The sequence below is a fragment of the Mustela putorius genome, unplaced genomic scaffold (genome assembly GCF_011764305.1).
Source record: "Mustela putorius furo isolate JIRA1106 unplaced genomic scaffold, ASM1176430v1.1 tig00003899_pilon_pilon_pilon, whole genome shotgun sequence".
Taxonomy (NCBI): Eukaryota; Metazoa; Chordata; class Mammalia; order Carnivora; family Mustelidae; genus Mustela; species Mustela putorius.
Genome location: NW_025422048.1, coordinates 15,850,012 through 15,873,934, shown reverse-complemented (window position 1 = coordinate 15,873,934; position 23,923 = coordinate 15,850,012). Strand labels below are relative to the sequence as shown.

Sequence of the window (23,923 nt, the reverse complement as noted above, 5' to 3'; positions counted from 1 at the left end):
TCCGTGGCGTGAGGTCCGGAGCCAGCCACCAAGAAAGAATTCTTGAGATGTCTTTGGGGCAAAATGGTGGTTTAAGTACACGACAGCACCTGCGCTTAGATACTCCAGAGCTGGGGGGAAAGTAAGGACAAGGGAGCGTCTCAAAAGAACATTCATATGCTAAAGCGGACCGACCTACAAGGTATCTACAAGATGCCAGAAGTCTTGCTATTGTCAAATGAAGGTTGTTTTCCCCTCTAGCAAGGTAGTAACATTAAAGTAGTAGGGGCGCCTGGGTGGCTCCGTGGGTTAGAGCCTCTGCCTTCGGCTGGAGTCATGATCTCAGGGTGCCGGGATTGAGCCCCGCATCGGGGCTCTCTGCTCAGCAGGGAGCCTGCTTCCTCCTCTCTCTTTCTCTGCCTGCCTCTCTGCCTACTTGTGATCTCTCTGTCAAATAAATAAATAAAATCTCAAAAAAAACCCATTAAGATAGTAGCTGGATCCCTGGAAGAACGTCTCACGTGTCCCACCCAGGAGCGGCGGGTGGGGGAGGTTGCAGGCTGTCAGCTTCTGCTTTGTCTGCTCCCTCATCATCTTCCTGCAGCTTTTGGGCAGCCGGGTCTTTCAAATGAAGATCTGACCTTAGCTTGAGTCTCCTCCGCTTTTGCATGTAAAAAGTCAGATAGGCACTCTTTGTTGATTTTTCTCCTAGGCCTGTAGGTCTCTTTTCTGCTTGCCTGGGGAGTTTCTTGCACGGACTTCCAAAAGACTTCCGTTTTATCCCCATGGCCCTGCTGGGCTACATAGTTTCTCCTCTTTGGATTCATAGGGACAGTTTCCATTCAAATGACTCAACACTAAGTAAACACTGATACTTTGAAGACTCTGACAACCCAAGTTACTCAGGTTCCTAGAAAGAGGACTTATCCAGAAGACTACGCTGAGCATTACAGGAGTTACGTGATGAAACAAGGTTCCTGTCTCACCGGGAGGCATAATGCAGTAGAAAAAGCAAGGGATATAGCACTAAAAGACCCCAATTCTTGTCTAAAAACTGCCACTGGCAATCCATGTGACCCTGAGGACGTCATGTCCTACAACTGGGGAGGCTCGGGACAAGTCTAGTGACGACTTTCAGGGGTGGCGTTCCTCCCTTGGCGGATGTGTGTGTGTGTGTGGGGGGGGCTGCTGTTCCCAGTAGGAAGGGCTGCGGCCTCCAGAAGGCAACCTGAACGACTTGCACTTGACCAAGTCACGGCCACAAGATCGCGGCACCTTGAGCCGGAGGGCTACAAGCCTCCGAGGCGACCAGAGGCTTCCCGGGTTGCCCTGGGCCCGCCCCGCGCCTGGGGAAGGCGTGTTCGCTTCCCGGCCTGAGCCGGAGCAGGAGGCCGCGCCCCCGGGACGGGAAGGAGCCGCGGCACGGTTCCCGCCCGGCTGCGCCGAGGCGCCACAGGTAGAGACAGGGCGATGGCTGGGCGTGGCTGTCACGAAGCCGCCGGAAGCGCATTCTTTCTTTTCCGGTCGGGCCAGGTCCACAGACCTCGACCCCAAAATGGCGAGTCGGGGTACGGTCTCGGGGAGCTAGAGCGATCGACTGGGGGACTGGTCCTCCAAGCCCCCCCGCGCTCCGGAGCTCGGAGCCGCCCTCGCCAGGCCCGCAGGGGCGCGGGAAGCGGGCGCTTCCTCCCCAGCGCGGCGGGGAGGCGTGGCGACGTCGCGGCCCCAGTCGAGGAAGAGGGAAGTGGCGCCCGCGGAAGCCCGGACTGGGCGGAGGTAATGGAGAAGCCGCGTCGCCCCTGGAATTTGGTGGCGCGCGCCCCCAGCGCTGCGGGCCGCACGTGCCACTGGCAGGCCCCGGGGGGTGGGGGGCGGAGCCGGCAGCTTCCCGCGGCGCGCCGGGAGGTCCCAGCCCCGCCGCTGCGCGGCCCGGCGGGTACCCGGGCTCCGAGCGCCCTGTCCAGCCTGGGCGAGCAACGTCTTTGTCCCCCAGGGGCACGTGCAGCCCAGGGATGCTCCCCGGGCACGCTGGGGGACCGGCCAGTGCTCTGGGGCGCGCTGGTGGTCGGGAGCGAGGGCGTCGCGGATTCGCGGGGTGGGGGTGGGGGCGCAGTGACTCGCTCTGCACCCGACGACACTCCCGGGTTTCCTCTGGCTGATAGGTCGCCAGAGAAAGGGGCCTTTCATTCCCAAAGACGTTAGTTTCTGCTGGCATAGAAATAGAGGAGGCGCCGCTATACCTTGTGCACCTGGATAGGCAGCAAGGAACCAAGCGTTTCTCTGAATACCCGTGGCATCCTCAAAAGAACTTTGTTGCTGTTGTTGCTGGGATACCTCAGGGAAAATCAGCCTCTTAAGGCCACCCTTAGCCTTACTTAAAGATCTGTGTGCCCCTGAGGAAATGTAAAGTCAGGAGAAGGGTTACCTTTACTAGGACCCCTCCTGTCTCAGAAGAACCTCAGTGATCACCCTTTCTCTTTCATTTTTTACAAGCTGACGTTGTATTTGGTAAACGAGGCCAACTCGTGTTTTCAGTAAAGTAAGCAAAAAGTTAATACTCAGGTACAAATCTGCACCATGCCCTTGATAGTCTTCCCAAAAAGTAGCAAAGAAAAAAAAAATTGACATCTGGTTGCCCAGTTGGGGGATATTTGCTGAGAGGGATAAGTTTACTTTTTTCCCTAATTGCTTTACTTCTTCTCTGATCTGGTTGTCTCAGTTCTCCTGTTGGTATTAATACAACGGAAAGGAGACTATCAGATGTTCCATGAAGTAAAGGTTTATGTCTTCCTAAGAGGATGAAGGGGCATAGTAATCATCTTCCTCTAACTAAAGACCAAAGTCGGGGATGATCTGTTAAAATTGCGACACACTCAGATATGCCCTATTTGTGAAGATGAGACAGGAGGCACACAGATTAAATATTGTATATTCTCAAAGTTCCTTTTAATGAATGGGTGCCAGTTTTTTCATCCACCAGCTTTTCCTCGACCTTAAAAAAAAATAAGTTATCAGTTGACATTTGTCTTGCTGTGCTTTGTTTCACAGCTGAGTGACAGAGAGAAATACATGTCCTGAAGTAATCTGTCATCGTGAGTTTCCTGATACCTGGCAGTTGCTTTTAAAGGGTGGACTGGACAGGTCCTTTTCTGTTCATTCTTCTCTGATAACTATAATAGCAAGGAAATATGTGTCATGTGGCTATCTTCTTGACATGTGCTTTTTTTCTCCCCTCCCTCAGTGCCCTTGGGGAGAAGATCCACTCATTGGTTTTATACCAAACCTAACAAAGCCTCGGTTGTCAAAGGTGGCACCAGGAGGATGTCACACATAGGAGTAAAACTATTCCTAGAGCAAATGATGATGAGACATCTGGAAGTGAATGCATGCTTGTACCCACACATGGAGGCTTTGTGGGGGACTAAAGGGTCGGCGAAAGGGAGCTCCGGTGAGAGTAAGAAATCCAGCCCGCGAACCGACAGTCTTGGTCCTGAGAGCGCTCGACAGCATTTCCGGAGCTTCTATTATCACGAAGCACCTGGACCTCTGGAGGCTGTCAGCCAACTTCAGGAATTATGCCAGCAGTGGCTGAGGCCCGAGATCCACTCGAAAGAGCAGATCTTGGAACTGCTGGTGCTTGAGCAGTTCCTGACTATTCTGCCCAGGGACACCCAGAACTGGGTGCAGAAGTATCGTCCACAGAGCGTCAGAGAGGCTGTGGCCCTGGTAGAGCGCTTTCAGAGAGAGCCTAGTGGAATAAGTGATGAGGTGAGAAGCTCCCTTATGTGGACACTGAAATAGTGTGAAGGTGAAATTGTCCAGGTTGGGTGTTGGGGGGAGCAGTGGAGGAACAAGGGGAGTAGGTGACTCTTCTGTCATTCCTTGAGGACAGCCAAGCAGGATCTGAAACCACAGATGCGTGGGAGTAGTAGATGACAGGTTTCAGAGTTCTTGGCCTTGGCAAAAAGAAATGCATTTTGCCCTCTTTCTGGCCAGGGTGAACTAGGGGTGGTGGGCCTTGGCTGGTGTGGCCAAGGAGAGAGGACTTGAGTTCTCAGAAAAATAAAAGGCAAGGCAGAGTTGGGAAAGGGGGGAAATCTGAAAAAAAAAAAAAAAGCAGAGCACTTAGAGATCAAAGGAGAGAGAGGGCGGCAAACAGAAGTATAAATCAAAGAATTCTGGGAAGACTATAAAGGAAGAGAAGAAATGGGAAGATAAAAGGGAAGCAAACATACAGAAAGAAGAAAACTGCCAAGAGAGGAGTGGACAGAATCAGGTGCGGAGGGGTAGCGCCCTCTCTAGTGGGAGCGCCTGTCTCTGGGCCTGGAGAAAAGAGCCTCCATTGTCCTCCCTTGGTGGTGTGCCCTTGGCCTTCCTGGGAAGTGGGGAACCAGCGTATGCCCTTGGGAGATGGCAGCACCCTTCCTTTCCTTGGGAGCCTGAGGAAGTGTTCACTTTGAGGAACACAGGGCAGGGTATATTTTTGGTGTTTTGCTACAATGGAATCATTTGGAGGGAAGTGAGAGTCCAAACTTCCTTCTCATTTTTCCTTCACTGTATCCCCTTTCTCCATGAAATCCTTCCCTGGCTGTGGAAGGATTGGAAAATCTGACTGGCTGGGGATCTTTTTTTATTTTTATTTTTTAAAAAGATGTTATTTATTTGTCAGAGAGAGAGCACAAGCAGGGGGAGTGGCAGGCAGAGGGAGAAGCTGACTCCCCACTGGGCAGCCCCCCCTCATGCGGGACTCCATCCTGGGACCCTGGGATCAGGGCCTGAGCCAAAGGTAGGCACTTCACTGACTGAGCCATTCAGGAGTCCACTGGGGATCTTTTTTTATTCAACTCCTTCTGTTTTAGAGAAAACTGACACATTAAAAATGCCTTTAGGCAAGGGTCCCAGGCAAGAAAGCAAGCCGGTGAAGGGACAGTAAAAGGCAGCGTCCACGCTGAGAGGGGCCTGAGCTGTGGCTGGCCTGGTACGCTTGCTTCATCGGATCCCACTTTCCTCAGATGATGTATATGGTTCTTCGCGAGGAAACGGTGGCGCAGTATCTCTTTAGTTTTTCTTTTTGCCTTTTTTTTTTAAATGACTTCCTGGAATGTCACAGCTTCCTGAATCTGGGCTCTCCTCTTGCCCATCCCTCCACCACTACCCCCAAAGGAAAAGTAAGTTCTGTGCTAATGAGGATGGGGATTATTTCTAGGTCACAGCCCATGAGCTGGGAAAGGAGGCAGTGCCCTTGGGAGGAACAGCAGTGGCCCCAGGCTTTAAGTGGAAGCCCGCAGAGCCCCAACCAATGGGTATGTTCCAGAAAGAATGTTGGAATACATACCGGGTACTACAGGAAGAGCTGGGCTGGAAAACTCACAAAGAAACCCAGCCTGTATGTGAAAGAGGTGAGGAGTTTCATCATCATTCTCTTCTCCTGGGCACTGTCCTAGGAATCGGTTCTGCCGGAATGTCACGGGAATTTTCCAGGTGCCCAGCCTTGCCAGCTGTTAGGATGTGTCTCAAGTGCCAGGACAGTAGGCCAGTGGGTGGGTGAAGGTCAGGGTCAGCCTGGGGTGCAGAAATGTCCAAACCAGAGGACCCTGGTATTCACACTGCGGACCTCACTCCTCAGAAGTTTGAGAGAAAATGGATGGACTAGGGACAGGTGGGGTCATCTTACCCTTCTGTGATAGAGAAGAAACTGGGCTCGGAAGTGGGTCATCGTGGCAGAATGGGGAGAGAGTTGTGCACGAGGAAAAAAAAATGATAAAAGACAGAAACCGGCTACACTGCAGGACCCGAGTCTTTGATTTTTCAGTCCCCTCTAATTCGTGCCTGGCTCGGTAAATAATTTATTTTACGAGAGGAAAAAAAAATAATGGATCTCCTATTAATTTCTCTCACCAAATCTGGGGAACCGGTTCTTTGGAGTGATGGGTAGTTGGTTCTTATTTTCCTCTGGCAGCACACACACACTTGTGAATGTGAGCCACCCTTATTGAAGGACTCCTGAGGTTCTGTGTTCTAGAAATCAGCTGAGGATATTTGTCAGCCCAAAAGAGAGACATTTTCTCTGGCTCTTTTCCATCCACAGCTGGGCCTGCTCAACAGATTCTAGCCTTTTCTGAGCAGAAAAGCACCCCAAACTGGAAGATGGCGTCTGAGCTCATCTTGCCTGAGTTCCAGGTGAGCCGTACTTTGCAGCTTTTTCAGGCAGCCCGCACCTGGCCTTGTCTGTGCTTTTCTCTGCTGCCCGCATCCCACAGTGCTCAGCAGGCGCTCTGAGGCGTGTGAGCCCCGGATGTTCACCTTGAGGCAAGTAGGCTTGGCACGGTGGGGACCAGGCCTCTCCCACGCTGTTCACTGATCTCTGGCTTTTTTCCTTTTCTGCCGTCTTCCTTCCCCCGCCCCGAATCTTAATACTGTCTTCGGTGGCTGGCCTGCTGCGTAGTTCAGAGATGAGGGAGAGGACAGCTGCTGTGGTGGCCTGTACTGAACCGAAACCTGTTCTCTTCTTCAGAGCCTGTTGACATTTGAGGATGTGGCGGTGTCTTTCTCTGAGGAAGAATGGCGGTTACTGGACCCTACTCAGAAGAGCCTTTACAATGACGTAATGCAGGAGAACTACGAGACTGTCGTCTCTCTAGGTAAAGAGTCTTCCTTTGCTTTGGGTAGAAGTTGAGTAATCTGGCCACAGTTTATGGAAAACCGTCTCCTGTGGGAGAGTCCCTGGGTTCCAGTAGCTGTTTGGGTCTGACCTTGATGGCGTGGGGGGAAGGCGAGGCATATCCAGGTGATTCAGGATAGATCCTCACCACCAGCGTGTCTCCCCGTCTTCTGCTCTGACCACCCTCGTCCAAGCCGCCGCCATCCCTGACCCAGTCTGCTTCCGCAGGCGGATCCCCATTCCCCACCCCGTTCCTCCTGCCCTCCTGAGGCTTCCTTCTCCGCTTGGTCCTTGCATCTCCGCCCACGACCACAGACTAGAAAGAAGGTGCCTTAAGATTCTGCCCATTTAGACATTCGGAGTAAATGAAAGTATGAAAGAGTCATTCCCTCTTCCTGCAAAGAGTCTGGAATTAAGATGGCAGCCATGACCCCAGAGCATCTTTGTTACCCCCAACCCTGAAGTAATCTGCTTAGAACTAGGAGGAGAACAATAGATCCAAGGTCCCCAAGAGTTCGAGGACAGCCTTGGAGAGTCTCCTACAGGTAAATATGTACACAGGGAGAAGAGAAATGTTCCTTGATGAGAACTGTTACAGAGGATTGACACTCCAGGATTCTATTCCTATGTTTTTCCTATGTTTTTCTTACCGAACTTCTTACTGAGATAACTGTAGATTCACATGCAGATTTAAAATAAATACAAAGAGCACCTGTATACATTTCACCCAGCTCCCCTCAATGATAACTTCTGTGAAAAGTATCATATAATGTCACAACCAGGCTGTTGATACTGATGGTCTTGTGACCTTTATATTTTCCATTTTATTTTTCTGTCTGTGTAATTAGTTCTATAAAGTTTTTTTTAAACGATCTATTTATTTATTCTAAGGAGGGAGAGAGTGTGTGCGTGCAGGGGAAGGGGCAGAGGGACAGATTGTCCAGCAGACTTCCCACTGAGTGGGGCCTACGACACTGGGCTCAGTCTCATGACCATGAGATCATGACCTGAGGTGAAATCAAGAGTCAGAGGCTTAACTGACAGCTCTCCTAGGGCTCCTAGTTCTGTAAAGTTTCATTGCAAGTGTAGGTTTGCATATGCACCTCTGCAGTCAAGATACTAGATAGTTGGGGCGCCTGGGTGGCTCAGTGGGTTAAAGCCTCTGCCTTTGGCTCAGGTCATGATCCCAGGGTCCTGGGATCGAGCCCCACATCAGGCTGTCTGCTCCGCGGAGGGCCTGCTTCCTCCTCTCTCTCTGTCTGCCTGCCTCTCTGCCTACTTGTGATCTCTGTCTGTCAAATAAATAAATAAAATCTTTTAAAAAAATTAAAAAAAAAGATACTGGATAGTTACTTGACCGCAGGGACCTTTGTTTTGCCCTTTTATCATCACACGCTTGTCCTCTGTACCTCACCCCATCACTGGCCCATGTCAACCACTGATCTGTTTTACATTTCTGAAATCTTGCCATTTCAAAAGTGTTACATGAATAAAACCATAAAATGTGTAATCCTTTGGCATTAACTTTTTTCATTCAGAATAAGTCCCTGGAAATTGATCTGAATTGTTGTGTACCAAAAGTTGATTTGTTTGTTTGTTTGTTTGTTTGTTTTTTTAATACTGAGTAGCATGGCATGATACGGAGAGACCAGTTTGTATACCCATGAACCACTGAAAGATCTTTGCTATCTTCAGTTTTGGGCTAGCATGAGTAAAGCTGCCCTGAGCGTTTGTGTGCAGAATTTTTTTTTTTAGAGATACGTTTTTATTTCTCCGGAGTAAATCCCTTAAGAGTGCAATTGCTAGCTCATATGGTAACATGTTTAATTTCCTAAGCACTTGCCAAACTGTCCTCTGCAATGACTGTACCATTCCCCAATCCCAGCAGCAGAGGACGAGTGGTCCCATTTCTCCACGTCCTTGCTAGTGTTTATATTACCTCCATTTTATGTTCGCCATTCTGATCGGCCTGTGGAGTTACCTTGTGGTGATTTGGATTTACATTTCCCTAATGGCCAGTGATGTTCTATAGCTTTTCCTGTGCTTATTGGCCATCTCTGTTTTCCGTCAGTGAAGTATCTTTTACCCATATTTTAATTGGATTGTTTTTTAACCCTTGAGTATTGAGAGTTTCTGTATTCCAGATTCTAGCTCTTTGTTGAATATGTAGATTGCAAATAGTTTCTCCAAGTCTGTATATTGTCATTTTAATCCTCTTCCCATGGGCTTCCACAGAGGAAAAGGTTCTCATTTCGATGAGGACCAATTTTTCAGTTTTTTTCCTTTTATACATTGTGTTTTTAGTGTCAAAGTTAGAACTCAGGCTAACCCTAGATCCCTAAAATTTTCTGCCATTTTTTCCTAAAAGTTTTATAGTATTATATGTAAGTCCCTGATCCATTTTGGGTTATTTATTATATGAGGTACGAAGTTTAGGATGAGGCTCATTTTTTGGCCTATGGAGGGCCAGTTGCTTCAGCTCCGTTTCTCAAAAAGGCTGTCTTTCCTCCACTGAATTGTTTATAAAATATTTTATTTATTTATTTGTCAGAGAGAGAGAGAGGGAGCACACAAGCAGGGGAAGAGGCAGGCAGAGGGAGAATCAGGCTCCCCCTGAGCAAGGAGTCCAATGTGGGACTCGATCCCAGGACCCTGGGATCCTGACCTGAGCCGAAGGCAGACAGACACCTAACCGACTGAGCCACCCAGGCCTCCCCTCTATTGAATCGTTTTTGTACTTTTGTCAAAGAGCAGTTGAGTGTATTTCTGTGCATCTGTTCTGTTCCACTGGGCTCTGTGTTTGTGCTGCTGCCAATGTTACACTGTCTTGATTGCTGTAGCTCTGTAGTATCAAGGCCATAATGTCTGTCAAGTAGACTGATGCTTCCCACTTTATTCTTTTTTGTAAAATAAAATCTTATTTTAACGCTTCTGGGGCCTGTGCCTTTCCATGTAAATTTTAGAGTACTCTTATCTATGTCTACAAGGAACTTTATTGGGATTTTGCTAGATACTACATTAAACGTATGTATTAGTTTGAGGAGGATTGATGTCTTTACAATGTTGATTTTTTTTTTTTTTTGCTCAGTGAACATAGCATGTGTCTATTTATTTAGGTCTTCTCAAATTTCTTTTGTCAACTTTTTGTAATTTTCAGTGTACAGATCCTCTGTTTTGTTAAATAGAGGCCAAAGCATTTCATTTTCATTGGAACATTTGTAAATGGTATTATTTTTAATTTTGGTTTCTGTGTGTTCATTATTTTTATATAGGAATGGCACTGATTTTGTATTTTGATCTTGTATTCTGTGATCCTGCTCACTCACTTATTATTTCTAAGAGGTTCTTTTTTGTAGATTCCTTGAGATTTTTACACATAGATAATCACTTCTGCAGTGCCTTTTAATGCCATAACTGTAGTAGCTCCAACCTCTTGCTATGTTGAATAAGAGTGGAAAGAGCAAACATCCTTGTCTTGTCCCAGTTTTATCATGAAAACATTAAGTTTTTCACCATTACCTATTTATGTTAGTATGAATTTTTTTTATTGTTGATACTCTTTTATCAAGTCAATATAATTCCTAACTTAGTATTTTGCTGTGAATGGATATGGAATTTGTGAAACACTTTCCTGTGTCTTTTGGTAAGAGTATGATCTTCAAAGCCTTGTTGAAATGGTATGTTATGTTGATTGATTTCAAATGTTGAATCAGCTTTGCATACTTGCAGTAAATCCTTCTTGATCGTGGTATCTAATTCTTACATATTGCTGTATTGTTTGCCAGTATTTTGTTGAGTATTTCTACATTTAAGTTCATGAGAGATGTTTGTAGTTTTCTTTAAAAAAAAAAAAGATTTATTGGGCACCTGGATGGCTCAGTCAGTTGGGCAACTGCCTTCAGCTTGGGTCGTGATCTCAAAATCCTGGGATCGAGTTGTGTGTCAGGCTCTTGCTCAGCAGGGAGTCTGCTTCTCCCTCTGACCCTCCCCTCTCATGCTTGTTCTCTCTCTCAAATAAATAAATAAAATCTTTAAAAAATAAAGAATAAAAAAAAGATTTATTTATTGTAGAGAGAGAGAGTGCACATGCGTGCATGAGCGGGGTTGGGGGGGAAGGACAGAGGGAGAGAGAATCCTCAAGCAGACTCCCTGCTTAGCATGGAGCCCAACGTTGGGCTCAATCCCAGGACCTTGGGACCATGACCTGAGCCAGAATCCAGTGTCGGCTGCTTAACCACCTGAGCCACCGAGGCGCCCCAGTAGTTTTCTACTTTTTGTGTTGCCTTTATATGATTTTGCTATCAGGGTAATACCGGCCTTATAAAATGAGTTGTGTAGGATTTCCTCCTCCTTTCTGGAAGAGATTGTGTAAAATTGGTGTTAATTCTTTAAATATTTGGTAGAATCCTCCAGTCACACCATGTGGTCTTGGATTTTGGGGGGAGGCTTTTAAACTATGAATTCAGTGTGTTTAATGGTGATAGTCCTATTCAGAAATCTATTTCATGTTGGTTGAATTCTATTAGTAATATTATGAATAGGGGCACCTGGGTGGTTCAGTGGGTTAAGCCTCTGCCTTCATCTCAGGTCATGATCTCAGGGTCCTGGGATCGAGCCTGCTTCCCCCTCTTCCCCTGCCTGTCTCTCTGCCTACTTGTGATCTCTCTCTCTCTCTCTGTCAAATAAATAAATAAATAAATAAAACCTTTAGAAAATAAAATGTCATGAACGTAAGGTTATTTATACTATTATCTTACCATCCTTTTATTTATTATTTATCTTTTTAAAAGATTTATTTATTTATTTGAGAGAGAGAGCGCAGGGGGAGGGGCAGAGAGAGAGGGAGAGAAGCAGACCACTTGCTGAGGGCAGAGCCCGAGGCAGGGCTTGATCTCAAGTTCCTAAGATCTTGACCTGAGTCAAAGTCAAGAGTCAGACGCCCGAAGGCTGAGCCACCCGGCTGCCCCGCTTACCATCTTTTCAGTTATGGCAGAAGGTGTACTGATATATCCAGTTTCCTTCCTGATACTAGTGATTTGGATTTTCCCTCCTTTTATTTTTGTCAGTTGTGAAAGCGGTTTGTCAATTTTATTAGTTTTCTTGAAGAACAAGCTTTTTCTTTGGTTGTGGCTTTTGCTCTGATCTTTATTAGTTCCTTTCTTTAACTTGCTTTGGGTTTGCTTTTTTCTCTAGTTTATTGAGGTAGAAATTAGATTATTGATCTGAGACCTTTCCCCTTTTCTTTTGTATGTACTTGGGGCTATACCTTTTTCTCTGAGCACTTCTTTAGCTGCATTCCACATATTTTGATACATTGTAATTTCTTTCTTTCTTTCTTTCTTTCTTTATTTATTTATTTGTATTTTTAATTTTTTAGTAATCTCTATACCCAACGTGGGGCTTGAACTCATGACCCTGAGGTCAAGAGTCTTCTGCTGCACCAACTGAGCCAGCTAGGTGCCCCTGGAATTTTATTTCCTTTTTTTTCTTTTTTTAAAAAAATATTTTATTTATTTATTTGTTAGAGAGCATGCACAAGCAGGGCAAGAAGCAGGCTCCCCACTGAGCAAGGAGCCCGATGTGGGACTCGATCCAGGGCTTTGGGGTAATGACCTGAGCTAAAGGCAGACACTTAACCAACTGAGCCTCCCAGGCGCCCTGGAATTCGATTTTCATTCAGCTACATATTTTTAAGTTTTCTTTGTGACTTTCTCTCTGAACTGTGGAGGTTTTAGAAGTGTATTTTTTTTTGTTTCCACATATTTTTTATTTTTTATTTTTTTATTTTTTTTTTTTTTAAAGATTTTTATTTATTTATTTGACAGAGAGAGATCACAAGTAGGCAGAGAGGCAGGCAGAGAGAGAGAGAGGAGGAAGCAGGCTCCCTGCTGAGCAGAGAGCCCGATGCGGGGCTCGATCCCAGGACCCTGAGATCATGACCTGAGTCGAAGGCAGCGGCCTAACCCACTGAGCCACCCAGGCGCCCCTCCACATATTTTTTAAAAAATATTTTACTTATTTATCTGAGAGAGAGTGAAAGAGAGAGCATGAGAGGGGGCAGGGTCAGAGGGAGAAACAGACCGCCCGCTGAACAGGGAGCTCAGTGCAAGGCTTGATCCCTGAATCCAACGCCAGGATCATGACCTGACCCAAAGGCAGAGGCTTAACCAACTGAGCCACCCAGGCGCTGCTTGTTTCCACATATTTCTAGATTTTCCTCTTGTCTTAATGTCTTTGATTTCCAGTCTGGTGCCATTTTTGTTTGCTTGTATTCTGATCCTTTTGTCTATTAGGTTAGGAGGGTCGGGGTCCTTTTTAACTATTTTAATTCCTCAGTCACCCTGTTTTACTTTAGCACAGAGGTTCTTTCCTAGTTTGGGGGGTTACACTTCCAGTGACAGTTTATTTATTTTATTTTTATTTTTTTTATTTATTTGACAGAGGTCACAAGTAGGCAGAGAGGCAGGCAGAGAGAGAGAGAAAGGAAGAAGCAGGCTCCCTGCTTGAGCAGAGAGCCCGATGCGGGACTCGATCCCAGGACCCTGGGATCATGACCTGAGCCGAAGGCAGAGGCTTTAACCCACTGAGCCACCCAGACGCCCCTCCAGTGACAGTTTTATGTTCAGAGCCTTCCTGGTGTTACTGTGGTTTCCTTGGTTTATATTGTACAGCTAGGGTTCCTGTATGTCCCTGCTTCTGTCTACTGAGGGGGAGGAAGGGATTTACACAGGCCCAGAGTGCCTCTCAGTCGGAAAGGGACGAAGAGGCTTGGGGGGCCAGGCCACCGTGGCTAGGTGCCTCTTGCTCCTTCTGCCTGCCCACTTCGGTGTCTCCCAACTGGGGTTCAGGTGTTCCCATTCGAACTGCTGAAGAGATAAACCTGTCCAGGCAGCTTTGTGTTACTGGGTTGAGGGTTGGAAGATGCTGGCTGGGGTTGCCTTCCTCTGGGGCTCTGGGGATACAGGACGCCCTGCTGTGTTATTCTGCTAGTCCTGGCGTCCCAAACCATTTTGCTTTCTCCTTACCGTGTCTTGGAACTCTCTGTTGGTTGTGGCTGGCATTCTTTCATTGGCTTGTCGTGCCCAGCAGGGAGGATCAGGAGGAAATGCATCAGTTTCGTTTTGTCCATATTGGACCAGAAATCACTTGTTCTGTGTTTTTTTTTTTTAAAGCAATCATTGATTTTTCTCCCCATTCCTATAGTTTTCTTGTTCTGGGACACCGACGGCTGACTCTTCTGTTTATTCCAACAGGGTTAAAGCTCAAAAATGACACTGGAAATGACCAACCTATATCTCTTTCTGCATTAGAAATACAAGCATCAGAATGCAGAGTGTTAAGAAAGGCCAGAATGAAAGTTGCCCAGAAAACAACAGGCAAAGAAAATCATGGCGGGACACGCAGGGTACGGAGACGGCACCGAGCTTTTCTAGGCAGGAAAAGAAAGAAACTTTCAACTTGTAAACAAGAGCTTCCAAAACATAAGGATCTCCAAGGGAAAAGCCATGCAGGGGAGAAACCTTTTAAGTGTCAGGAATGTGAGAAAAGTTTCAGAGTTAGCTCTGACCTCATTAAGCACCAGAGAATTCACACTGAAGAGAAGCCCTATAAGTGTCAACAGTGCGATAAGAGGTTTAGATGGAGTTCAGATCTTAATAAGCACTTAATGGCCCACCAAGGAATAAAACCGTACAGATGCTCATGGTGTGGGAAAAGCTTCAGTCACAATACAAATCTGCACACACACCTAAGAATTCACACAGGAGAGAAGCCCTTTAAATGTTACGAATGCGGGAAAAGATTCATTCAGAACTGCCACCTTATTAAGCACCAGAGAACCCACACAGGCGAGCAGCCATATACTTGTAGCGTGTGCAGGAGAAACTTCAGCCGGCGCTCCAGCCTTCTTAGACACCAGAAACTCCACAGGAGAAGGGAATCCTGTCCGGTGTCTCCAGTCTGAAGAAAGTCACCAAACGGATCTTGACCCTAGAGGTGATGAAAGAATATAAAACTATGAGGCACCAATGATAGGAATTTGGCACCCACAGGAAATGTGGGAGGGGTCCATGGCCTACTTCACAGAAAGGAATCTAAGCCGTCTCTCTTGTTCAGCATTGTATCTTCAGTGCCTAGCACAAGACTGATACGCAATGAGTACTTGATCAATAAAAGAGTGGAAATACAGCTGTCATCTATCTATAGTTATCTGTTCATCTATCTGTCTGTGTATCTGTCTGCTTACTCAGCTTCCCCACCCTCGGTGATCGGAATTCTTCAAGTATCAGGTGCTCAGCAGACACGTAATGGCCGTGAGTCCTACTCTCATTCTTTCTCCAGAGAGATGGAAAATAAGAGTATTCAGGTCCTCTGAAGGGAGCTTAGAGAGAATTACTAAGCTGGAGAGAGTTTCTATGGCTATTATTCTTTCGACAGGAACAGCCAAGCCTGGGGCTGTGAGGGAACTTGATTCTCCAGCAGGAAGGGAGCATTTGGTGTTCGCCTGGGAGAAGTGTCCCCAGGCCGTTCCCCTCAGGGCCCACTGCCGCCGTGGTTTCTATCAAGGAGTTGGAAGCAGCAGGTGAAGCCCTCTAATGCCACCACAGACCTAGGGACCCTGCAAGTGCTTCATACCTCACCTGATCCTCTCAACACTGACGTTGATAGAAGGAAATGATGAAGGAAGCACTCCGGGCCCTTATCCACATACGTACTTCTTTATAGAAGGCCCAGGACAGTGGTAAATGGCTTTTTTTTTTTTAACTTTTCACCCTGTGGACTAAGGCTTTCAGATTGGTGCCACACTGCTCCAGAGCCTCAAGGGAAGCCTGTATTATATGGCTGCTCAGCCACAACGCCATATGCTTTGGATGCTCTGCAAGAAAGTCTGGAAGTTTTGCAAAGGGAGGTGCTGAGAATGGCAAGGTAAACCCGGTGGCCTTACGGCCTTAGCACACATTGGATAGCAGGAGGGAACATCCAGAAGTGTCAGAGCAAAGTCAGGCCTAGAGACATGGCCCCAGTGAGAACGATGTCAGGTGGAAACTGTGTTGTGATACTGGTAGCTTCTCTTCCTCCCCCATTGGCCTCAGGGATTATCTATCTCTGGAAAAGACAATGTCAGGTCAAGGGCAGGGCAGGGAAGTTGGAGGACATGGATTTGTAGCTATGTCAGATCCTAGTTTAAGATGTTGGCCAAGGCTTCAATATATTTATTATAAAATTTTACTTTTTTAATGATACGGAATGTTGTTTCATACTAAACATGAAACAAAACTCCATGGTTAGTGAATCAGCCAGAGAGGACAGTCACTTTTTTGGCATAGATCTCTCCAGATATTTTTTCCCATCAGGAGACTGCTCTATGTCTGTTTTCAGGCTTGCAAAATGATAACTCCGTCCTCTTGGCTGCTGTGAGGATCTAATGAGATGTGAACCTGCCTCACACTGATGGACTGCAGTAGGTGTTCATAAGCATTTGGAACGTTCTTCCTTCATCTTTCAGCTATTTTTAAAAAAGATTTTATTTATTTGTCAGGGAACACAAGCAGGGGAAGTGGCAGGCAGAGGGAGAGGGAGAAGCAGGCTCCCTACTGAGCGAGGAGCCTGATGTGGGACTTGATCCCAGAACCCGCGGATCATGACCTGAGCTGGAGGCAGACGCTTAACCAACTGAGCCACTCAGGCATCCCTTTAAGCTATTTTTCAAAAAGTTTTATTTATTTGTCAGAGACAGAGTGGGTGCAGTGGCAGGCAGAGGGAGAAGCAGGCTCCCCGCTGAGCAGGGAGCCTGATGCAGGACTCCATTCCAGAACCCTGGGATCGTAACCTGAGCTGAAGGCAATGCATAATCAACGGAGCCACCCAGGTGCCCCCTCAGCTCTTTTGAAAAGAAGCTCAATTAGTCAGAAAAGTTGAGCATCCTTAATGAATGGTGTTTCCATCATTCCCAGCCGTTTTTTTTTAAGCCTCTTCCTGGTGGTCTGAAGGGTAGCCTGGTACACCAGTCTTTTCTAGAGCTAAATCTCCCTAGGCACTGTGAAGCAATAAGCTAATGTCCCCGTTGAGCTGGGTATACTGCTAGCAGATAACAGATCAAAATAAACCCAAAGCCCCCAACTTGACATCCCTGCGTTGTGGCGGGGAGGTGATGGCGAGGGGCAGGACACTTTGTGGAAATATTTGCCCTCTTGGGTGTATCCATCCTCAAACTGATGGGAGAGGAAAGAAGTGACTAGAATGGCCACTAAAAAGAAAGCAAGCTCTAAGCCCAGAGGAGGAAGTGACCTGGAAGGAAAGGATCCCATTATATTTCTGAAGGCTTGGAGACTGATGGCCCCACCACCCCTTCTAGAACTATCTGTGACTGTGCTCTTGGGATTAAGGGGACATTCAGCTTCTTTCAGAGGGCACTCTCTTCGTGTGGCTCTGTGTCCTGTACCACCCTGGGCGGCTGCTGTCATAGCACCATTCAAAGGACATTCATTCAAGTTGCATATAGGAAGAGGAGACTGATTCGGGAAGTGAAGGAGATACCGCATGGATGGAGCCAGTGGGTATGGCCCGCTTCAGAGACTCCATAGAGGGCCCGAGCGTGAGTCTGCAAAAGGCCATGCCCATTGTCATAAAGCTGCCAAACCCTGTTATCACACCTGTTAGGCTGAAAGCCCCTTTGGAGGTCCTCGTCTACACTGGCATCCCCAGGAGAGGTCAGAATCCGGGGATCTGGGGCCTATTGTAGAGACCAGTCATTTAAGGCAAGCAGCAGGAAGGCCTTCCGATGCGAACGGGCAGAAACAGGAAGAGAACTAAGGATTCCCGGTTCTGAATTCGGAGGCAAGGGCTCCAGGAAGAAAGGACGTTCTCGTCCCTGCGGTTGTGGGACAGGATTTAGAAGCTGAGGCTCCTGGCTGACCTCTCAGTACCTATTTTTTTCCTTTTCGGCCCTCTGACATAGCTTCCCGGGGCGCCATTTCCCAAGCGTCCTTGACCACTCATGTCAGCCCTGACCGTCTCAGACAAAGGAGGAGAGACCTCAGGCACTAGGGAGAGAGATGGCAGAACGGAATAAAGGAGAGAGACGTCAGGCTGCTTCATGTGGCCTGCCACGTCCCCAGCGTATGGCTAAGCGATGGCAGCTCTGCGGCCTTTCTGAGGACGAGACAGGAGGACAGCGCACAGAAGCTTGGAGAGCAGAAAACACAAGCTGATGAGTCATCCAAGGGGCAGAGCAAAGAGGCAGAAGGCTCCAAGTTCAGATCCCACAGGCAGAGACGGGCCTGAGGAGACACAAGCTGGCCTGAGCCCGAGCTGAGGGCTGTGGGTTCATACCCCAGTGTCTGTGCTCCTGTCCTCGGGAAGTGAGGGGCGTCACGGGGAAGATGGGCTGGGTAAGCAGAGGCCAGCTGCCCTCTGCCGCCCGGGTCTTCATCTGGACGGCCAGAGTGGGGAGGTCTGGGGCTCAGTGCAGCGCCACCACTTGCTCTGGCTGAGGCCCAAGGGCATGTCTGGGTCCAGGCCCATTTGTGCAGGACCCAGGTCTTGACCTTCTCTCTCCCAGCAAACCATGGCACGGCCGCTACCCAAGAGCCTGTTGAGGTCCCTCCGCAGTGACCACTGCAGTTGCTTAGGGTTGTGTTCCCTATGCCCTCCAGTCCCGTAGTGCACTGTGGCTGAAGGGCCCTTGGAAGCTGAGGACACCACCACTCCTTACTTTACAGAAGAGGCCCCTGGAGCTCAGGGGGTTTCCCTTCTGAGGGAGAGGGAAGGATTGAAATGATCTCTGTGGGCCCAGGCCTCTCTCTCCCCAGATGGGATACATTCAGCTCGCAGCAGTGGCTTCTTGGGAAGGGTCCTTCTTCAGCTTCTTGGCTCTCTCCCGCAGGGCAAGGAATCCCTTTTAAGCTATGGTCGGCTTTGTTCTCGGAGGACTCCAAACCCTCTTCTCTCAAGATAACCCTCAGGTTGGAGGTTCCGTGTCTGAGCTCTTCACAGAAGAGCTGCCCCGTTAACGAGGTGCCAGTCCTCCAGAAGCACATCCTGTCCTTGTCCATAGACTAGGACCAGGAACCATCCCCCCTCCACCTGCTCTCCCGCCCAGAGGGGTGTGGGACCCGTAGGAGAGTCGTAGGCAGAGCTGGACATGGGGGACGCATCCTGGAGTCGCAGCCTCTCCTCAGAACACCCCACGTCCTTATTTCTGTGCTACATATTCCAGAATTTTCCTCCAGCACTGTATTCATTCAAGATTCCAGCAGCCCCCAGTTCCCACATCCTTTCTCTCCTGTCCCCCCACCCCTCCCGCTCACAGACCCAACGCTGAACCACGCTGTGAATGCACTTTCAATTAGTCTTTGATTTTGAGCCCTCAGGAGGCCCTCCTGACCTGTCCAAATCCTTCCAATGTCACACCACATCTTCCTCCTCCTGCTCCCCAAACTCACTCCATACCAACTGTCCTCTTAGAACAGCATTTAAAACCCAGATTTCCTTAAAGCACTGATTGCTGGGCCTCAGCCCCAGAATTTCTATCTCCGTTGGCCTGGGGTGGGGCCAGAAAATAGGCGTTTCTGACAAGACCCCACGTGGTGCTGATGCTCCAGCACGCCCCGTTTGAGAACCGCAGTCTCAGAACAGGGATGGTCTTAGAACCTCGGTCACTGGCAACAGCTGGCGCAGGCTAGATGTCAATGTAAGCTCCCTGAATGCCTGGGGCTGATCACTTTAGGGCTAAATGGGATTTTAATCTGCACTTTACTCTCCTATAATTGGCAAATGACTACGACAGCTAAGCCTGGCTGTCCAGGCTCTCGGTGTTTCCGGAGTTCTGCAGCTTCCCTCCCATCTGCCTGATCTTGCCGTCTGTTTCAGCCTCTGGGATGGCCGGCGTGCTGGCCCTCCTTGCCTCTCTCTGGACACAGGCCCATGCTGGCTGTGCCCTGGTGGATCAGTCACCGTGAAGATGGCCAGTCGCGCTGTGAGGACCTCTGGGCTCCAGTGGCCCCTGGGAGTGGCTCTGACCGAAACACCTTGGAAGCACCTCCACACACTGGTTTTTCTCCGTCTTGATGCTGTGTCTCCTCCAGTGTCCTGCCCAACAGGCTGTCCTTGCTGGAATTGACCTTGGCAGAGGTCATCGAGCAGCCCAAAAGGAGGCAGGAGGGAAGCACAGGGGCTTGGTGGTCTCCAGGGAGGCTGATTGTCCTTTCTCTGCGTGCTCCTAATGCCTTCCTCATTTTGGAGATAGGTGGGGGCAAGAACCATCCAGTGCTCCAGAGGTGAACTCGGCAATTGGTGCAGTAAGGGAGACTCTGCACCCTCGCTGTGGCCTGCAGCTCCCCAGCCCCTGTAGGTCAGCAGCGGCCTGGGTGATCAGGACCCAGAGAAGCCTCTTGGGAGACGCAGCCTGAGTAACCTCTTTTTTTTTTTTTAAGATTTTTTTTTTATCTGAGAGAGAGAGAGTGCGTGTGAGAGAGCATGAGTAGGATGGGGGGATGGTGGTCCCAGAGAGGGAGAAGCAGTGTCCCCACTGACCAGGGAGCCCAGTGCGGGGCTCGATCCCAGAATCCTGGGATCGTGACCTGAGTCACCCAGGTGACTCTGAGGAGCCCTGTAGTGACTAAGGTTCACTTACACTGGGCAGGGGTCCGTCAGGACCATCCAAGGGAGACTGGGCCTGGATAGTTCCACAGGAATCTATTTCTGAACCCTTAGTTCCATACGTTCTTCCTAAAACTGATGTGAGGAAAGCCCGAAGGGAGGCTCTCCATCCGCTCGTCTGCTCTGGTCTTCCCATGGCGCAGAGTTTAACATGTCTGAGGAGCCGAACAGCCATTAAGATATCCTGGCTGGGGGGCGCCTGGGTGGCTCAGTGGGTTAAGCCGCTGCCTTCGGCTCAGGTCATGATCTCAGGGTCCTGGGATCGAGTCCCGCATCGGGCTCTCTGCTCGGCAGGGAGCCTGCTTCCCTCTCTCTCTCTCTGCCTGCCTCTCCATCTACTTGTGATTTCTCTCTGTCAAATAAATAAATAAAATCTTAAAAAAAAAAAAAAAAGATATCCTGGCTGGGAAACTGACTGACGAATGCCGGGCAGGGAATCCTGCATATCAGACAGTTTCCTTTAGACAGAACTGAAGGACTTACTCATCAACAGGCCAGCTGATAGATCACTGGGGAAGACACTGGTGATGGCTCAGTACTTGATTGATGCCAGGTAACTCTAACGGAAATTTAAAATTTTGAGTGACCCCGCTATAACAAAATTCTGTCCACACCCATTGACATATCTTCTCTGAAAATGAGAAATAAGGATATAATTGGTGATGAGCCAGGCCTCATTCTGGAAATAACTAATATTAATTCATGATATGAACTAATTTCAATGAAGTCATCTATATCATTAGGAGTGGCATTTTCAATAAATACATATATTTGTCATATTTTTTGTTTATAAGCACCCAACTTTATGTTGTTTAATTAAGAGCATTTAATACTTATAATAATAAAAAGAAACACATTGACACTTAAAACCTCATGGTCTTAGGACATCCCCCCTCCATTTATGTTATTTTATTTATTTATTTAATGATTTTTATTTATTTGTTTGACAGAGAAAGAGAACAGAAGCAGAGGGAGTGGGAGAGGGAGAAGCAGGCTTCCCGCAGAGCAGGGAGCCCGATGCAGGGCTCCATCCCAGGACCCTGGAATCATGACCTGAGCCAAAGGCATTTGTTGCTTAACAACTGAGCCACCCAGGCACCCCATTTATATGTATTTTAAAAGAAACTTTACTGAAGCTGGACACAAACAGAAAATGCTCAAGAAGTAAAAGTGATCTCACTAAGGGTACATCCTTGTAACTAATACCCAGATCAAGAAAAAGACCATTAGTTGCACTCTAGGAGTGGGATGGGTGGCCATAGGGTTTAGATATGTTCGCCTTCTTTAGATACTGCCAAAATGTTTTTCAAAATGTAACAATCTGCATTCCCACTAGCAGCATGGGAGGGTTTCCGTTGCTCTTTGTCCTTGTCAATATTTGAAATGGGCTTTTATTTCAGCCACCCTGGTGAGTAGTAGGATTATGGTTTTAATCTGCATTTCCTCAGTTGATTAAGATGAGCACCTTTCCCCATGTCTAATATGTGATTAGTGAGCATTTGAGTATACTTTTTTTTTTTTTCCAAAGTGCCTGTTAAGTCTCTTGCCGGTATTTCTATTGGGCTCTTTTTTCTTACTGATCTGGTGGATTCTGAATTTGAGTCTTTTGTTGGCTGCATGTACTGCGGGTACCTTCTGCCCCTCCATGACTTGCTGTTTTACTCACTTGATGTCCGCCAAGGAGGGAAAGTTCCCAGTTGTAATGTCTTCTAGTTTGTCAGTATTTTCCTTTATCATTAGTGCTGTTGGAGTCTTGGTGCAGCAAGTATCACCTATGCCAAGGTCATGAAGATATTTTCCTGTGTTGTCATTTACAAGTCATATTACTTTACCTTACACATTTAGATCTAAAATTCATCTGGAATTGACTTCTTAAACACAGTGTGGTATATGCAGTAGCTAATTGTATAGCCAAAAAAGGAATGTAATATTGTCACCTGGATATAGGACATGTGGACAATGTGTAGGTGAATGAACCTCAAAAAACAATCTGCTAAGTAGAAGAAACCAAACACCAAAGGTCACGTACTGTGTGGTTCCATTTATATGAAACATTCAGTATAGGTAAATCCATAGAGACAGAATACCGGTTGGCAGTTGCCAGAGGCTCGGGTGGGTGGGAGTCTCTTGCAGGATAATGAGAATGTTTTCAAAGTAGATGTGTTGGATACACAGCATGTCAAAGGTACCAAATGCTACTTTAATTGTACACTTTTTCCTGAGGTCCATCTGCATTGGAACATGTATCAGTTCCTCATTCCTTTTTATGGCTGAATTATATCCCACTGAATAGATATACCATATTTTGTTTATTCACTCATCCGCTGAAGAACGTTCAGCTTACCTTCATCTTTTGGCTTTGTGAATAGCGCTGTATGAAAAATCGTGTACAAGTATTTGTTTGGCTGTCTGTTTTCAAAATAATTGAAATAATTTTCAAAGTAATTGGGAATCCAATTCTATATCAGTATATACCTAGGAGAAGAATTCCTGAATCAGTTAAGTAATTAAATGTTTATGTTTATATTTACCTTTTTGAGGAACCTCCAAATGGTTTTCCACAGCAGCTGCACCATTTTACGTTCCCACCAGAAAGTACAAGGATTCCAATTTCTCCACAGCCTCGCCAAGACTAGTTAGTTTCCCTTCATTTTTAATTATAGCCATACTAGTGGGTGTGAGGTTTTGTGATTTTTACTTGCATTTCCCCAATGACTAATAATAATGTCAGGTATCTTTTCGTGTGCTTATTGGTCACATGTATATATTCTTTGAACAAATGTCTGTTTGAGCCCTTTGCCCATTTTTTAATTGGGCAGTTTGTCTTTTTATAGTAGAATAGTAATAGTTCTTTATATATTCTGAGTAGCTGGCCCTTATTACATGTATGATTTATAAATATTTTCTCCCATTCTGGAGAAGTGCATCTCTTTCTTGATGCACAAAACTTTTTTACTTTTACTGAGATCCAAGTTATTTTTTCTTTAGTTGATTGTATTTTAGGTGTCATATCTAAAAAAATCACTGCCAAATCCGAAGTCATGAAGATTTGACCTTTGTTTTCCTCGGAATTTTAAAGTTCTAGCTCTTTGAACATTTAAGTCTTTGGTCCATTTTGAATTAATTTTGGGGCATATATGTAAAGTATGACATTCAGCTTCATACTTTTTCATGTGCATATCCAATTGTCTCAGCATCATTTTTTGAAGAGCCTGTTTTTCTTCATTGAATGAACTTGCACCTTTGCCAAAAATCAGTTAGTTGTAGGTGTACAGGCTTATTTCTAGACTCACAGTTCTATTCACTTTCTTTGTATATATCCTTATGCCCGTACCACACTGTTTTGATTATAATAAATTTTGAAATCAGAAAGTAGGAGGCCTCGGGACGCCTGGGTGGCTCAGTTGGTTAAGCAGCTGCCTTCGGCTCAGGTCACGATCCCGGCGTCCTGGGATCGAGTCCCACGTCGGGCTCCTTGCTCAGCAGGGAGCCTGCTTCTCCCTCTGCCTCTGTCTGCCATTCTGTCTGCCTGTGCTCGCTCTCTCCCTCTCTCTGATAAATAAATAAAATCTTAAAAAAAAAAAAAGAAAGTAGGAGGCCTCCAACATTGTTCTTCTTTTTGAA

The 23,923-nt window shown here is 47.1% G+C and overlaps 1 protein-coding gene across 4 annotated transcripts; it reads left to right on the top strand.

Annotated features, from left to right (window-relative positions):
• Window positions 1-1,206: 1,206 nt before the first annotated feature.
• On the top strand, window positions 1,207-14,827 carry ZNF75D (zinc finger protein 75D). 4 transcript variants are annotated; one of them, XM_045068105.1, is made up of 6 exons: window positions 1,207-1,755; window positions 3,221-3,747; window positions 5,186-5,378; window positions 6,068-6,159; window positions 6,494-6,620; window positions 13,951-14,827. In XM_045068105.1, exons 2-6 carry the CDS (start codon window positions 3,301-3,303, stop codon window positions 14,601-14,603), a joined length of 1,512 nt encoding a protein of 503 aa, XP_044924040.1. In that variant the 5' UTR covers window positions 1,207-1,755; window positions 3,221-3,300; the 3' UTR covers window positions 14,604-14,827. The 4 variants fall into 4 exon arrangements, with proteins under 4 accessions (XP_044924040.1, XP_044924041.1, XP_044924039.1 ...); XM_045068104.1 differs by having other exon boundaries at window positions 1,355-1,755; window positions 13,894-14,827; XM_045068106.1 differs by lacking the exons at window positions 5,186-5,378; window positions 6,068-6,159 and having other exon boundaries at window positions 1,208-1,755; window positions 13,894-14,827.
• Window positions 14,828-23,923: the final 9,096 nt, after the last annotated feature.

Excerpts from the sequence above, each read along its gene's own strand:
- ZNF75D (XM_045068104.1), top strand. The coding sequence starts at position 3,301 with ATGTCACACATAGGAGTAAAACTATTCCTAGAGCAAATGATGATGAGA. Across the intron at positions 3,748-5,185 it reads CTAGTGGAATAAGTGATGAG|GTCACAGCCCATGAGCTGGG; the intron begins GTGAGAAGCTCC and ends GATTATTTCTAG. Across the intron at positions 6,160-6,493 it reads TCATCTTGCCTGAGTTCCAG|AGCCTGTTGACATTTGAGGA; the intron begins GTGAGCCGTACT and ends TCTCTTCTTCAG.